Source organism: Calonectris borealis, chromosome 1 (genome assembly GCF_964195595.1).
Source record: "Calonectris borealis chromosome 1, bCalBor7.hap1.2, whole genome shotgun sequence".
NCBI classification, from domain to species: Eukaryota; Metazoa; Chordata; class Aves; order Procellariiformes; family Procellariidae; genus Calonectris; species Calonectris borealis.
This window is the reverse complement of record NC_134312.1, coordinates 188,397,951-188,415,482: the sequence shown is the minus strand read 5'-3', so window position 1 is coordinate 188,415,482 and position 17,532 is coordinate 188,397,951. Positions and strand designations below refer to the sequence as shown.

At 38.1% G+C, this 17,532-nt stretch overlaps 1 protein-coding gene across 12 annotated transcripts in view; it reads left to right on the top strand.

Annotated features, from left to right (window-relative positions):
• Nucleotides 1-16,148, top strand: part of ZC3H13 (zinc finger CCCH-type containing 13) — a 48,516-nt gene extending 32,368 nt beyond the window's left edge. For 9 of the 12 annotated variants that reach the window (XM_075139539.1, XM_075139535.1, XM_075139503.1 and 6 more), the window contains 8 exons: nt 1,163-1,706; nt 2,754-2,857; nt 3,276-4,295; nt 5,451-5,960; nt 9,299-9,454; nt 10,363-10,563; nt 13,662-13,825; nt 14,428-16,148. In XM_075139539.1, the coding sequence (XP_074995640.1) occupies nt 1,163-1,706; nt 2,754-2,857; nt 3,276-4,295; nt 5,451-5,960; nt 9,299-9,454; nt 10,363-10,563; nt 13,662-13,825; nt 14,428-14,598 (2,870 nt within the window). In that variant the 3' untranslated portion in view covers nt 14,599-16,148. The remainder of the gene's footprint in view (nt 1-1,162; nt 1,707-2,753; nt 2,858-3,275; nt 4,296-5,450; nt 5,961-9,298; nt 9,455-10,362; nt 10,564-13,661; nt 13,826-14,427) is intronic. The other 3 variants (XR_012671938.1, XR_012671936.1, XM_075139521.1) reach the window with 3 other exon arrangements.
• Nucleotides 16,149-17,532: the final 1,384 nt, after the last annotated feature.

The window sequence follows — 17,532 nt, the reverse complement described above, 5'->3', positions numbered from 1 at the left end:
ATTAAGTCATTTTTAATTCACTCAGAGATGAAAATTGATTAAACTGATGGAAATGCATGTTTTATTGATTTAGTCCCATTCAAACTCTGCCTGCTTGCCCCTGGTGGACATTGTCTCAATTTACAGTGAAGTGCACTCAGCCCCAGAGTAATGGATCGAAAAATACCAACCTCTGTTTGTGCCATTTTTTGCTCTTTTGTGTAGTGTTTTTAATATATATTGTGGAAAAATATTTTTATTGATTTGTTGTGATTCAAATACTACTAATATCAGCATAGAGATTGTTACAAAGTGGTCAAAATTTATAGAAATATTTAAAAAAATATCCAAAATATAACAAAATGCAGGTAAATCTGTGGAGAGTAAATACCATTAGATAAATCAGGTTCACTGTCCTTTTGGATCAGTCATTTTCTATATAAATTTAGTTTTCTCCATGACTCTAATTCACTGTCTGAACATTGAAAAACTCAGCTTCTAAAACTGTAAGGCTCTGCAATGAATACATACGGAAACTTCCAGCAGTTCTGCTTCCTGTATTGCATCCTTGCCTCTCCCTTTCTCATGGATTTGGTTGTGTATTTCTGTTGAGGGATCTCTTCTGTGATGAGACAGGCTACTACTTCTTATTTTGCAGTAACTTTTACTATGTATTATAAATAGTGTGAGTTCTTGTAAAGCCCATGACTCTTAACAGTTTCAGGAAGTAAAATTTTTGTACAGAAGTCCTAATATTTCATTTTCAAATGTATGTCATTCAGAGCTTTTCAAGACCTTATACCAGATTTTGAATCATTGAATAATGCAATAGTATTAGCTAGGCTGTGAGGCGTATAATTATCTTTTGAAGCCATTCAGAAAAATCTGGTAGAAAATAAAATTTTTGTAGTAACTTTTGGCTAAAATAAGGAAAGCCTTATTTTAGGAAATAATTGGCTAAAATAAGGAAATCCTTATATCCCTAAATATTGAAAAAATCTTTCAAAATTTGTCTTTTTCCCTCCCAAAAGAGAATTTCCAAGTTTCTGCAGGGAGTTCCTTTTGATTTAATGCAAACCAATATCTAGATTGTCAAAACAAAAGCTCTTGGATTTTTACCACTGTAGTGGAAGCGGTGTATGTCCCTTTAGCATTTAGTAGTCAAACCTGACTCTCTTCACAGATCAGAGAGCAAGCTCACCAGTGCGACATCAAGGACGAAACGATGACCTCGAACGGGATGAAAGAAGAGAAGAGCGAAGGGTAGATCGGTCTGATGATAGGAGAGATGAAAGGGCCCGGGAGAGAGAGCGAGAAAGGGAGCGGGACCGAGAGAGGGAACGAGAGAGAGACCGGGAAAGAGAAAGGGAGAAGGAAAGAGAGTTGGAACGAGATCGTGCTCGGGAAAGGGAGAGGGAGAGAGAGCGGGACAAAGACAGGGACCGCGAGCGTGACCGAGACAGGGACCATGACAGGGAAAGGGAACGAGAGAGGGAGAGGGAGAAGGAGCGAGAGCGAGAACGGGAGGAACGGGAAAGGGAGCGAGAGCGCGAAAGAGAGCGAGAGCGGGAACGAGAAAGGGAGAGAGGTCGGGACAGGGATAAAGAAAGAGACCGCCAGAGAGACTGGGATGACAAAGAAAAAGGAAGGGAAGATCGCAGGGATAAGAGAGAAGATATCCGAGAAGAAAGAAGTTCCAGAGATGTCCATGAGGAAAGAAAATCCAAGTGAGTTGATCTGAATGTTACTTCAGTTAAAAAAAAAAAAAAAAGGCAGTCTTTTACTGTTGATTTCAGTAAGTTAGTAAGCAGGGGAGTATCATAAGGAGGAACATACCCTGTTTATGCAGAGGCCTGGTCTTGAGCCATGTCTCCTCTGCATCTGTGTGGCACGTACTGGTGGCCCCAAAATCAGTACTCTGCTGATGAAGTTAATCTGATGCTTTGTTAGTGCAGGATTGTGGAACTACTCAGGAATTAACAGTTGAGTCAGACCATGTAATTTTCCCTTCTAAGTATACTTGTGTGGCCTTGTCTTTAATAATGCAGGCATTCTTGGAAGCGTAATAGCGGACTCTGGTACCTTTTGAAGCCTGGCAAGTCAGATAGCAGCTAACTAGGTCAAGGTTCATGACTTTGTTCATTAAATTTCTGTGGAACATACATTACCTTTTGCACTACTAGATTTTCAATACCAGAAGGCTACCAGTGAGGGCGTGAACAATATCCCGAGTAAGTGTGTGGTGCTTCCTTTAAGTGTGTAGCGCTGATTCTTTTCATTTAGTACAATAAAATTCTCATTGTTCCATCAATAACAAGCAAAACAGTGTTGCCCTGAATGGCTGCTTTGCTTGGAAGTAGCTTTTGTGTGAGAGAATTGTGGATCCCTATAAATCATCTAGTACGGGCTCTCCCCCATCTCACTAGGGGAGAAGTGAGCAAGCGTCTAAGTGGCGGCTTAGCTGCCAGCTGGGATCAACCCACTGCAAGGATTATTGCCACAGGAAAAAATTGATCTGAGTAGTCTTTCGCAACTTTTCGCTAAGAAGATAGTTGTCTTACGTGTTAGAGTTTTAGTTTAAGGTATCTTACAGTGATACACAAAGTTTTGGAATAACAACTTAGAAAGCTACAAAACTTCCTGGCATCCATAGATGTGTTGTCTTCTCTATGAAGTGCTTAGACTTCAGGGATTGTATTGATGATAAACTCAATTATTGAATGTTTTCATTAAAGAATCCTGAAGAAATTTGACTGTACATGTTTGTTCTGCAGGAAGCGTCACAGAAATGAAAGCAGTCCAAGTCCTCGTCAGTCACCCAAACGTCGCCGTGAGCACTCTCCTGATAGTGATGCTTATAACAGTGGAGATGATAAAAGTAAGTAGGAGTTGGTTATCTCTGCAGCAGGATCCAGCTTATCCTCTGCCTATGGAAAGTAACTTGCAATCTTAAATAGAAAAAAACATGGGGCAAGTTTTTATAAGTGTCCTCCTCCCCTTATTTTTATGAGCAACACCGTTTTTCTTAATCTATATGTTTGTCTTTTTGTCTTCATTCTGTCACTATATGTTACGTCTGCCAGGTGATAGTGGCTTCCACATCTGTTGTTTAAGATGCATGTTTGCCAAAATGGAAATAGTCTGTTGCTGCTGCAGCAGTAGAAAAACTTAAGAAATGTAACTGAAATAATGGATTATTTGTTTTGATTGACACTTTTTTGCATGCACAAGATACCAAACGTTTACCTGTTCTCCTTCCTAAGCAATACAAGTACATGCTTTTTCCCATTTTGTAGATGAGAAGCACAGACTTCTGAGCCAGGTTGTGCGGCCACAGGAATCTCGGTCACTGAGCCCCTCTCATGTTACAGAAGAGCGGCAGAGTCGCTGGAAAGAAGACGAGCGAAAATCGGACAGAAAGGAAAGTTCCCGGCGTTACGAAGAATCAGAGTTTAAAGAGAGGGTTTCTTCAGCAGATAAGCAAAGAGAGCAACCAGATGCTTCAGAAGGCTCACGGTCCAGGGTTCAGGAACATCTTGGACACCGTCCCTCTGAAGAAAGAGATGCTTCTGATAGAATGCATGATGATAGCAAGAAGAAATCTAAAGTACAGAAAAAGGCCACAAAGAAGAAGAAAGATGATGACAGCGGGGTGGAAAGGTACACTAATGAATCAACAACTGAGGAAAGCCAGGTCTTTTCTCCCAAGAAAGGTCAAAAAAAGAAAAATGTAGAGAAAAAGCGGAAGAGGTCCAAGGGTGATTCTGAAGTTTCTGATGAAGAAATTGTTCCACATCATAAAAAGAAGAAAGGCCCAAGAACACCCCCTGTAACAAAAGAAGAATTGGTTGAAGCACCACCTGAGAAAACTGTGGCAGAAGTCCCCCAAAAAAGAGAAGATACAACATTTAGTGACTGGTCAGATGAAGATGTTCCTGATCGCGGTGACATTGTTGTTCCAGAAAGAAGCACTGAGGACTCCCATAGAAAAAGTCACAGGACAAGGGGTGAAAAGGTGGAAGCCCCTCATGTTACTATAGACGATGGACCACACCGTAAACCTGTGGATCAGAAGCGCAGCAGCAGCCTTGGTAGCAATCGGAGCCATGCCTCAAGCAGACTTAGATCCCCTTCCAATGAGTCAGCTCATCGCAGTGGAGATGACCAGACTGGACGGAAGAGGATCCTGCACAGTAGCTCTAGAGACAGGGATAGGGACAGGGAAAGAGAGAAGAAAAGCTTAGAAATCACTGGGGAACGGAAGTCCAGAATTGATCAGCTGAAACGAGGGGAACCCAGTCGCAGCACATCTTCAGGTAATAAGATACATTTTAGTGAGACTGACCTATCGTTCTATATAAAAGTGTGAAGGTACAAATCCCAAATCATTCTTGCATGGCTGCATACTCTTTTCATTTGCAGTTAGTGTGAAGGGAGAGGGAGGTGCTCTCTGCCATTCACTGTAAAACTACAGTGAATTGAGATTCCTGCAGGTGTTACCATATTTGAAGAGCTGATCCTCAGTGGGCAGGATTACCCCTTTGTTTACACCAAAACATTCAGTCGGATTCAGTTCATGCTGCCTGGGAAATAAAGTAATTTGTAGGACAAAAAAAACTCGTAGAAAGAGAAAATGCTTGTGCTAACAGAACATTGAGATAGTTTTATCATCTAAATAATGTTCTTAAATTCATTATTAACATTAATTTTGATACAGAAATTCTGAAATCTATGCAAAATGAAAATGTGTCTTCTCTCTGGGAGAGACATCCATTATCATCTCAGGAGCTATTTTTACTGAGGTAAATCTCTCATGGTTCTTGCAAGGCATACTTTTAATGCATATGGAAATAATCTTTGTTACAAATCAAAATAATCACAATTGACTTTTTATTTGTGTAGTTCCTGAAGAAAAAAAAAAAGGGTAAAATGTTTTAGAATTTAAACAGCATCAGTAGGAAAATATCTTCCTCCTAAAGCACTTTGGCTCTCTGTTCTCCTCATGGTTACATACCTGAAATTATTTTTCTGAATTTATCATTTGCTAGCCAAGGCATAGCTTTTAGAAGACATGTTTTGAAAATTTTGAATTTTGAGATGATTCTTTTCCCCCTCTCCATCCCCCCTCATTGCTTGAATTTCTGAGTTAAAATGATGTACCTTCAGTTTGGCTTCTGTCATAGACCTCTGTAGGTGAGAAAGTAGCCACTAAAAATCTTTTTCTGGAGTGGGAGAAATACCTTATTGTCCTGGCTTTGGCTGGGATAGAGTGGTGCTTAGTTGCTGGCTGGGGTTAAACCACAACACTTATGTTTTTAAGTAAGGTTAAATCTAAAGGCAATCTGAAGGCATTATTAATTTGAAGGTGATGCTTTTGAGAAGTACATTTTCATACCTGAATCTTTGGTCTAGTAAAATGGTATTACATTTACATGCTGTAGTCATGCATATATTTAAAATATTTTATTCAGATCGTCAAGATTCAAGAAGCCACAGTTCAAGAAGAAGTTCTCCTGAATCAGATCGTCAGGTCCATTCCAGATCTGGGTCCTTTGATAGCAGGGAAAGGCTTCAGGAGCGAGATCGACATGAACATGATCGAGAACGAGAGAGAGACAGGAGAGAGGGAAGACAGAGAGACTGGGACCGAGATGTGGACAAAGACTGGCCGAGGAGCAGGGAACGAGAGAGACTCAGAGAACGAGAGAGGGAAAGGGAGAAGAGGCGGGAGCTGGACAGAGAGAGAGACAGACAACTACCCGATACTGCTGAAAGAGAGAGAGACAGAACTCTTGATATCTCCTCTCAAAAAGAATCAACAAAACACAGTGAAACAAAACTGGACAGAGATCACGAAAAGGAATTCGATGGTGTTTGTCGGGATTCAGTGGCTTCAGAAAAAGAAAGAACAGACAAAGATTTAGGACCTTTACAAGGTTTTGAAGATGGAAATGAGGCCGAAAAGGTAGAGAGTTTAGAAGGTGAGATATTCTGGGAAATAATCTGGACTGTCAAATATTTTATTCTTCCCCTTTTAGTACGGTGCTGAACTGAGCTGTATGAGAATAATTTTCTACTAAAAGGCATATTGGCTCCAGCTTCTCTATTGTGGAAGCAGACACAATAAAAGAGAATTCTGATGAGCATCTTCTTAGTGTTAATTGTGTTAATGTTAGTGTTATTTGTTAATTTCTAAAGAAGTCTTGAGGCAAAGAAACATAAATGATCTGAGGTATAATTTTGCAAGGTGTAATGTTTCTGAATATGTAGTTTGCTAAAGAATAACACCAACATTTGATTGCCTTGTTATATCATTATAAGATCTATTTCTTAGTTTGGAAGTGACAGATAATGAGTGAAAAAAATGAGTGTTGACTTGGAACTGTTCTTTGGAGTTTTTTTCTGCAGAACCCAATTATCATAGAAATGATTGTCTGATTAGTAGGTAAAACGTACGGATGGCTTGGCACAACAGTCCAAAAATGGCTTTCCTGAGGTAATCTTATTAAATGCGGCTTCCATTTGCTGGCCCTAATGGTACTGGGGAAAGCGTGCTTAGGATTAACAAATAAAGTAAGAGGCAAACACTGACAAACTCTTAAGAGTTTATTTTCCTTTTAAGAAAGAAAAACTTTTTAGAAAACTAAATACAATTTCCGAATCTGATGATGTTAAGGAGGTATCTGGTATTTACTTGGACAAAGTCTTAAGAGTTTGTCACATGGGTTAGACTGCTTGAGCTTTGTATGGAGAGGGAGTTTGGGAAGTGCTTATAAAGTATATCAGCAACGTAAAAGAAGCAAGAGTCTAAATCCAGAGTCACTGGTATACGTTATGTTCAGTAAGTTGGGTTTTTTTGGTGATTGCAGGAGTTTTCTTCTCTAAAATCTGTTGAGAGAAAAAAAAGGCATTGTAGGATTTGGAATTTTTGGATGTTTGGGATGGTAAGACCTGAAGTCCATAGTCTTCAGAAGCAGAAAGAGAAATGAATTAAGCTTTTGTAATTTTACACAAAATAACAGGACATTGTCTCAACATATTTGCATTCTTAGTAAGAATTATCTGTAGTGTTCATTGTTAATTTGGGCAGTTAAATCACATGTCTGGAGAGGATGATGAGGAATATTTATTACTTATTATATCTCCTACCTGATTACTTGCAAAGTGGTCATTAGGGTTGACTGGTACAATTGAGAAAATTACATTTAAGGAGATTATCTGTGGAGTGGAAGCACTTGTCAAAGACAGTATTTGGAGTGAGCATGGGAAAAGTCTGCTCCGTCTTGCTGTAACAGATAGAATTCAGCGATTTTTAAGCTAAAGGAAGGAACAGTGCAATAAGTTACCACAGATTACAATGTGGTAACTTCAGAAAAGAGTTGGTGAAAGGCTATTCCTAGGTACATTATCTGTTTCCAAGAGGGCACCTATAACTAAACAGGCTGTGGACGTTAAATGTGTTCTTAGATATAGCCTTTCAGCAGACTTCTTGTAAGTGTTCTAATGTGTATTCTTTTGCGTATTTTTCAGAGTTTCTGTTCTAAATTCTCTGAAAATTGTCATCTGTAGGAAGTTATGGTATATTTAGGATTATTTTTTTAGAAAAAGAAATGTCTTTTGTAAAATATTAGATGACATTCCATTTTATTAAAGCACACTATATATAGCATGTCTATGATTTTCTAAGGTTTAGTGTACTCTTTTGTCTTTCATTACTTTATTACTCCTGTTTACATTGCTCCTTTTGGCTGACTAGTGTGTCGTGTTTTTAATGCAGAATTAATATAAAAGTACATTTCTGCAAAAAAGCAGTAAAGGCAGTGATAGGATTTTAATACAGAAATTATCAAACTTGGATTTGAAATTCAAAATTGAGAAAGTAATCCTTTTAATCATGTATTGAGATTATGGATTATTATTTTATTTGCTTCATACAGTAATTTTTTAAATGGTTCATCTGTGCTGTCCAAGCAAGTAGTTATGGTGAGCTAGCGTATCTGGTAGATCAGTGTGGAGGCAGAAGACAGATCATACAGGCAGTGAATATTTAAAATCGTAAGACACAAAATGATATCTAGTACAGATCACGTTATTTTCCTTTTAAAAAGGAAAAACTTTTTAGAAAACTAAATACAGTTTCCAAATCTGATGATGTTAAGGAGATATCTGGTATTTACTTGGACAAATGTGTGAGGATGTAATAATGTCTTGAACCTTAATGTCTTTGCTCTAGGAGTGGGTTTAAATAATGCCCAAGATGCTAAATGCTTTCTCCAAAGCACTGCCAAGTGGTCCGAGTAGTTAATTTACGCTCTGCTAGCATGTCTTTTACTTGCTTTTTCCATGCTGATTTTTAGGGTAATTGAGGTGATTTTTTTTTTTCTTCCCCCTCTGTACCTTTTAAAAAGGCAAGCAAAAAAAAAAAATTGGGACAAGTTAAAATGCAGGCAGTTTCCCTTCTGGATAAGGGAGCTGGAAGATATTAGAATAGCCATCCACAGGGGACAACCCCAGTAAATTCTATCTAGTTTGTGTGGCACCACTCATTGCAAGTACCGTGGCGGAGAACCCTAAGGAAGCCCGAGTTTAGAGCAATAGGGTTTCTTAATGCTTGAATCAGATCTTTCAGTCTTGGAGGTGAGAGAATACCTTCAGATGTTCCTTTAATGAACTGCAAAATGCACCATTTGATTGTCTTGTGTTTACAGGTTTTAAGGAACATGTTTACACATACAGCACAGGTATTTGTATATGCATATAGTACATGGATGGATAGGAGTGTAACAACAACTGAAGAAGTTTGGCATGGCTTTCTAAAAGCTCTTCTTGTGACTTCCACAAAGAGTCTAAAACTCTGTGAATAATTCCTTCATTCAGGATATCTTGCACCTTCTTGTATTTTGGGGTTTTGTTACTTCTTTCTCTTGTAGAAGAGCCTTTGGACTGAATCCTGAGTTTGGATTCATGTGCAAAAACATCTGAAAGACTTTGCGGCGCTAACTTAGATTTGTATTATTAACTACAGATCAGATACAGATGATCAACATATGTTTCTTCTGAATATGGCCTTCTGTGTGCAGTTTGACTAATGCTGCACCAAAAAAAATGACTGATATGTAAAATTCAAACTGCCGCATTGTGCATGGGAGAAATAACTTCTCTGTTTCCATGAGTTAATACCTGTTTTCACGTTGAATATACTTGTCCCCAAAAACTAACAGTTTAGTTTGCTGAACCTCTTTGTTTTCAGGCTACTTAAAGCATTTTTAGAAAACAAGAATGATTGCTTTAAAGCTACAGTGTGTATCTGTCTCTGTAGGAGGAGAAGATGAAGCAAAGATTGATGATGTACAGTCACTGGGGTCTGGTGCTGGAGAATACGAGCCAATCAGTGATGATGAACTGGATGAAATTCTGGCAGGTGATGCTGAAAAGCGGGAGGATCAACAGGAGGATGAGAAGATGCCTGGTAAAAGTATAACAAAACCCCTTTATGATTATTTGAATATAAAGATTAGAACAGTTTGCATATAATGCTATTGTGATGTTGACAGTATTTCTGAATTAGGAATGCAGTTTGTATGCTCCTCAGTAATTCTCTTTTGTTCTGTAATAGTCAGGTAAGCCTGAGAAGTATAGAGATAAGTAAAGAGTACCAGGAACTGTATTGTGAAGTAATATTTATCTTCTTTTATATAGCTAGAAGGGTAAGCTTTCTGTTTTTATAAATATGTTTTCATTTATCCCATTTGGTTTTGATTGTTATTTGGAACTGATATTTTTATGAACAGATTTCATCCATGCTTGAGTGCTTCCCAAATGCACTGGGAAGCGTGGAATCTTCTACTTGTCGTAAGTTCAGTTGGGTCATCTGGGCTATATGATCAGTGTTCATATTTTCTATAATAAACGTACTAGACAGTTGTATGGTTATTCAATAAATAGTATATCTGTCCTTTAAAAAAAACTATCCAGCATCCAGGGTTGAAATACTAGCTTTTTAAGCATTTAATTTGGATCTGTCATAACACGTTTAGTTGTACTGTGACTTTTGTGAATGCCTAAGTGATGTGTCCAAATCTGCTGGCTAAGCAGGGTCTGAGCAGCCTTCCACAAAGGGGTTGCAATAAAAATGAAGCAGATATTAGGGGTGGTTTTTTTAATCCAAGAAACTTTATATTTGTATGCTTCTTTTTTCACCAATCTAAGTGAGTTTTGATGTTCTTACCTGAATTGTCCAAGGATCTGGCTTTGAGAACTGCAGAACAATATTCATCAAATATAATGCTTTTAGGAGACAAGGATGTACACAGTATGTGAAATTAATCAACTGTGGTAAGGGATGATGATGCGATAACTCATTCTCTGTCAATGTTTTTGCAGATCCTGTGGATGTAATAGATGTAGATTGGTCCAGTCTTATGCCAAAGCAGCCAAAAGAACCACGGGAGCCTGGGGCTGCGCTCTTAAAATTCACACCAGGTGCCGTTATGTTGAGAGTTGGCATTTCCAAGCGATTGGCAGGACCAGAACTCTTCACCAAAATTAAAGAGACTTGCCAGAGAGTGTTAGAGAAACCTAAAGGTAATTGTTTCTGCAGGGATTAAATGTCTTTTGTACTTAGTGAAAGTCCTTATGAAGTGTGCATTAGTTCATTATTTTAAGTTTCAAGACCACAGAAAGTGTATAATGAGTATTGTGTGAAAATCACAGAAATGTAATACAGCTGCATGTCAATCAAATTAGTGTTTTAATTCCAGCAGTGTTGAGGAGGTCTTGAATAATAGCCTAAACACAATTTTTCATGCTAGTGGAATATTCTTTTTGTGAGACCATTCATGCTTTCTTAGCCTGAAGTGTGTTAGCAGTTTTTTGGAGAGCTAAATAACTTCTGTAGTGAATTAGCAGTAATACTGCGAGAAAGAAATAAGATTTCTTACTTTCTGTGAATGTCCTCTGCATGTCCTCTTATTTTCCTTCTGAGGATCCTCTCCAGAACGCATAGATAGAAGTTTTTGGGTCAGAATGAAGGAGCTAAGTGAAATTTGTATATTAGGTCTCTGCTCAAGTGGGAAATTAAATAATACACAGATCTGGCATTTGGACAAAGTGTGTGGCATAAGACATGCATGATAGATGGGACGGGCATGAACTAGGCATGAACTGTACCAGTGCTGTTCACTACAGTTCTGTAGTGTAAGCAGGGCTTTTGCATGAGAGAGAATACTGATTTTTCCCTTTGGCATCCCAGGAACCAGTTGAGCTGCTTGCAACAACTTGCATGGTAGAATTGGTTTTTTAGGACTATGAAACATTTGCTTTCTATAAGATCTCTATGGAAATTATTCCAGGATCTAAATGTGAGGAAGTTATGGCTTATAAAGAATAGTATCTGTGGAGCCCCTGTTCTTAGGGAATAGCAGATTTTTCTGGTTTTGTTTTTGGTTTTGTTTTTTTTTACTCTAAATTCTAGTTCTTAATTTGAAACAATACTTTTTAATTCTTTGCAACATTATTCTTTATGCAGTTGTCTTGTTAATCTCCATGAATGTCACTGCTTGCTTGAGCCATTTAAATTGTATAACTATTAATTGTGGGCTATTGGTACTACTTCTACTTTTTTTTTTAAAGTCAAATTAAATGCAAACATTTTTAATACATCATAGATAGTATAATTTCAGGTGTTAGTAATTGAGGTAGTTGGTATTAGTAAGTACTGTAAATGTCCCACTGCAATATTTGCAGCTCTTTCTATGCAGCATTAGCTTTCTTTTGGTTTAAAAAAAAAAATCTCAGCTCTTACGCTTAAGAATTCACGTAACCGATGTAACTGATACAATATTGAGTCTTCCCGAGTTTGCAAATTGTCTGATACAGTAAAGGTATGAACTATGTCTTTCTCCCTGTAAGCTTTAATTTTACTGTATACTTCAATGCTTCTTACCAGGGATTCCTTGCAACAGAAACTACAGTGCAGAATCACTCCACCTGGCTATTTAAAATGATACCTGAAATAACCTCAGCAGTCCTTGCATGCTTCTCTAGAAGTAAACAGAAAGTCCATAGTGATAATAGGAGGCTCTCCAGCATTGCCTCTGGGCCGTCTTAAGTGTACTCCAATTCAGCAGAACTTTCCTCTGGAGAGGGAGGGGGATTGAAGTGCTTCCATTGATTTCCCGTTGGTGTGTGCAGTCTGTCACACATCAAAGTTGCTACATGTGGAACTGCCAGTAGGCTTTCAAGTGTGCGCCTTTCCTCTGTAATCTGCTAGGTGAAGGTTCCTTGTGCAGTGATTACACAGCCACAGCACTTACATTCTAAACTAAGGCACAAATATGGTGCCCTGAAAAGTGAATGAATTTGAGCTAGGTATTCAGTGTGCGTTACCAAAAATCTGTAGTACGTGATGGAATTGAGATTTGTAGCTGACTTACCCTCTGTCTATTATATGGAATTGTTTCCTCTAAGGATATGGACATGCTAGTTGCCAGATATACTCAGCATCTGGCACCTAGGCAGACTGTACAAGCTGTCAGTGTTGCCTTTGAAGTGGCCTTTTTGTGTCTTCTCACTTATTTGTGTTGATTGTCCATTGAGGTTGTCTTGATTACTTCAGTGCAATTCTCTTTAACCTGCCCTTGATTTCATGTAACTTTTTTGTTTCTTTTCATGTTGTTTAAAAACTAGTCTTACTCAGCTTTATCCAAATTCTCTGAGTGGTTTAAAAATGCACTTTGTTCTCTTCTGTGTGCATCCTGCCGAATTGCTGTAGCAGTCTTTGCTTTTAGCTGGTAATTTTCCTCAGGTTTGCTGGTGTCTCTAGTTAGGTGTTAAATTCTCTGCTAAACATCGAATGTTTTACTATATAGAGGTGGCTGGATTGGACTCAGCTACATACCTTACCTTTTTTTTTTCCTTTCCCCAATTATATCATAATCATCCTATTTATTGTAAAAGGGTTATAAATCAATGAGCTGCGGTCCAGCCATGTGTACTCCCTCTGTCTGCATTTCGTAGAAACAGACTTGTCGCAGAACAAGACTTACCTCAGGGTCCATCTTTTGTTAAAGTGGTTGAAGTGTTCTAGCTGCATCCTGTTTCTTCTGATAAATGTATTAAAGGACTAGTCCTGCCACTTTGAGTACTGTTAACAAATGCTTTAGATGAGCCTTTAGGAGGGGGTAGTTCATTAGTATCTGTTGACTTGTTCTCCAGGTTCATCCACCACGGATAAAAGAATTATTCTACATAGTCATATTTCACTTCTGCATAGCCATACACCGGTATAGTTATCTGATGTCTTGCAGAGAAGTGAAACTTAGACTGCTTTCTGATTAACGCTAGTAGTAAACACCTTTTGTCACACATGTCTGACCATAAATGATACCCCCATCTTCTGTCCCAGAGCTGTCACTTGATTTTTAGGCCTCTTGGTGATTGCTGTCTCAATATTGCTTTCCAGTGCTGACACTATATACAAGGGTAGCCGTCCTTCCCTTTAAATGGCGAAGGATTTATTCAGATTATTTTATAAACTGCAATGTCCTTTTTTTCCAAACCTTGATGTTGTTTAGAAGGCAGAAATACAAATAGTAAAACTTTAAGGAATTTCATATTACTCTATATTGCTGTTCAGAAATACCATGTATATGTTGATCTCTGCAAATATTAATTCTTTCTAGATGCAGAAAACCTTTTTGAACATGAATTGGGGGCCTTGAACATGGCTGCACTTCTACGAAAAGAAGAGAGAGCAGGTCTTCTCAGTAATCTGGGTCCTTGCTGTAAAGCGCTGTGCTTTCGAAGGGATTCTGCAATTCGTAAGCAGCTAATGAAGAATGAAAAGGCACGTGTTTCATTTACAGTGCTTGGTCAAAATGTGGAAACACAGATTCCACTATGCAAAGCATTTCTCTAGGCTGATAATTTTTGTGTTTGTTGTTCTGGAGTGGACTTATTCCTTTAAATAATGGAGAACAGACTTTAATTTAAAGAGGTTGTAGGGTGTTTATTTTTTACTTAGGATGAGAGATTAAGATTGAGACTAGAGGTAGGTGCTGTTTCTCATTTTGGGGTTTAAATTCTGGAGATACATTTTCTTTATTTAGAGAATACATAATAAAAATAATAGGTTAAAATACAATTTCAAAGACAATTGTTGAATAATTCTCCTGCGCAAGATTCATGTACTTTTATAAGAATTACAAGATTCTGTTCTTCCAAGTTAAAATTGAAAGAAAAAATATTCTAGCCATTTTTTTGTACTACAGCTTTTATGATCTTGCATGCTAATAGAAGAATCATTAATTCTTGAAGTCTTTTCTAGTGAATATGTATGATTAAACCTCTAATTATTGAGAGTACTTGAGGTTAATTTCTCAGCTTGCATGTTAAAAGCCACTCTTTTCAGTTCTTTCTTTTTTTATTTTTCATTTTTAATTTCAACAGGGTGCAACAAAACAAACTTACACAAATTCTGCAGCAATGGACAGTGACTTGTTACGGTTGAGTCTACGGTTATTCAAACGAAAGACTGTGTGCCCAGTTCCTGGGCAGGAAAAGACAGAGGATAGTAAAATTCCACAACCGGCTATCCAGCAAGAAGTGTGTGTGTCTTGAACGAATGACCGCGGTGGCACTTTCTAGTTGATTTCCCACTACCGATGTTGGTATTGATGTTTAGAACTGGTTGGTTGGAAAGCAGCTGTAGAAGATGGAAGAAAATACTCCGTTTGTACACAGATAAGAATTACTGGGTTTGGATGTGAATAAAAGGGGTAAAAAATAAAGACTTCTGTGTGAAGTTCTCTGCAAGTTTTGTAACATTGAATCTTACACTGTAACATAAACCTGTTTTATGGTGCATCAAGTGTAATAATGTGAAGATGTCTGGTTTTAGCAGTTTATAACACCACCTGATATTAAACTGAAGAAAACTGTCTGTGTATCTTTTTCCTCGTTATAAATGTTTTTTTCCACCACCACCCTGGTCCCTCAATACACGGCTGGAATTTCTTAAATAGCTTGCTTCCTGGGAGTCTGTCTACCTCCACTTCCCAAATCCCTTTCTTATCACAACAGCCTCTGGATTTGGACAAAACTCTAGCTCTTTTCCATCTGTAGCATAGGTTTCCTCTGATAATTTCTGGACACAAAAATCTAGTCTAGTCACTTAAGGCTTCCCTTCTTGTTGGTGAAAAGAAGTAAAAGACTTCCAGGAAGTGATTTATGACCAGTTTTAGATGCCTATGTTTATGAGTCTAACAGCATTTTGGAAATGCCTGCTGCTGACAAAGGAGGACTAGTGCATATATTTTATATTCTGTTAAGTGTCAGGGCAGATCAATCCCATGCAGCAACCTTGAGGGTATTTAACACTTGGACAGTTTCAGGGGTTTTCGGATGTTAGCAGTAAAGGCAGTGAGCAATGATGTTTTGCTGGGTGTTACAGATTTCAGGGACCTGGTTAGAAACTTGTCAAGCCTAGACTCAATTTTGTAGGAATTGTTTTCAGTTTGAGAAGTTAGTATCTTGTGTGGGATCTTTGCATTATACCAGTCAGGTATGTTTAGGTAGTCTGTGGAGGCCTCCATGTGAAACAGACTTCTAAAACTTCAGACTAAGTCTCTGTATACACCTCTCTACTTTTCCTGGGTTTAAACCTGAACTATTGCTTTGAATTCTGCTTATCGAGAGTGGGAAAGAAATCCATAGTTTAACCTTGATACTGGTTGCTGCAAAGCAACTTGTTTTCATTGGTCTTACTCAGGTTGAAAATGAGTTATGAACTGCTAAATTTTTTGGCAATTGGTTTATATTAATTTCTTACCCTTTTTCTCTGCTTGGAACCAGCACACTGAGGTGAGACGTTGACGGTGCGGTTTAAGAGCAGGCCTGTCTCGCATCTCTGGTGATTACCAACAGTTGTACTGGCTTCAAGCAAAGGCCTAAATATGAATAGCAATTCAGTTCAAATATAAAGCTTTCTTACTATAATACCTTCCTGTAATGCCTGGTACATAAGCGTTCAGTAAAATGTTCTTATACTACGTTTAAAGAATTGTTGTTAAAGAAAATGTGAGGGGGTTTTATTTATATTTTTGTAAGTGCCCACACACTAGTGTATATGTACTTGTATCAAATATAAATGACGTGAGAAATTTCTACCATTTGTTTGATTCTTATTAAACTATGTGATCCAGGCAAAACTTTATCTTCCTAAGTTTTTCACTTCTTGAACATTTTTAAGAGACTTGGTGACTATTATTTTTAATGTCATTGGCGATTTTATATATGCTTATTAAAAAAATAGTGTATCTTTTAAACACAGTAGAACTTTAACCTGAGCAAGAGTTAACAAACCTGTTCTATTCAGCATTTAAATGCGTTCTCACCTATTTTATAGCTACAATAATGCTGCCTTTAAGCTGAAAGTATTAGATCATTGCTTCCAATTATGTTAAAGCCTATTTTAATCTCTGTTTCTAAAAGACATAAAAATGTTTGATGGCTAGAAACAGCCTTGTCTGAGACTGCAGTACAGAAAATAGATTCACCGTCTGGCATTTAATTACACTGTGCTTACTTTAAACTCTCTTCCTGTAAAACAGTCAAGGTGTATATATGCACTTAGTTTGCAGAAGAATATTTCACATTACCATAGAAAATGCAAAATAAAATAGGCTTGATGGGCTACTATGAGTGTCTCATGAAGTGCTAGTGTCCCATTGAAGGTCAAAGCCAGTGCTGACCTGTACCGTCATTTGTTGGAATTATACAAAAAAGGTGCTAAAATTGCCCCTGACACACCTTTGGTTTGGTTTGATTTGCAGTGCTTATGAGTGCAGAAGTACATTATGGTACTGGCAGAAAACATGCCTGTTTTTGTGGGAAGCGCTAGGATTTTTTAAGCAATTCCTCTGTCACCTGGCAGGAGTTACTGCACAGGTAGAGCCCACCAAGCGCAAAGCTCCTGTGTATGAGTATTTTTGGTCTCCATTACATAAAAGAGTGTTTACTTTGCAGGTGTTCTCTCTGACAGGGAATGTAAAGCTCTCTTCCAGTAATTTTAAAATAATTTGGGGAAAAGGAGATTTGCCCACATACCAATTTCAAAAAAGGGTGTGAAACTTGTCTGAATTGGAGAACTTCCATCCCCTTCCCTGTGTTGGTCATCACTTTTCTGATGGGTCTGCCAGCCCTTTTAACCTATCTCTTCCTTTCTCCCCATTTTTCTCGTAGCTTGATTTTGTGTAGAAAAAGAGTAGATGGAAGAATTTTAGTCTAGTTCTCATCTTGCAGGGCTCCAGCAGTGATACACGGGAGCCTGTAACATTTCAGGCAGCAGCGTAAGGACAGGGCTGAATGTGTGCCTCAGGTGCCCTTGTGTGCTCAAGAAAATGTGGAGAAGCCTCTATTGCTACTCGGTTTCTCCTTTTAAGCTGTGGCAGCAGCTTTAAAGTGGTCCCTGTACCAAAGTAGAGATGTCAGCGCGTTCTGCTGCTAAGCCCATACTGTGCCTAGTTGGATGATAAATTAGTTTTAAGCATCCCT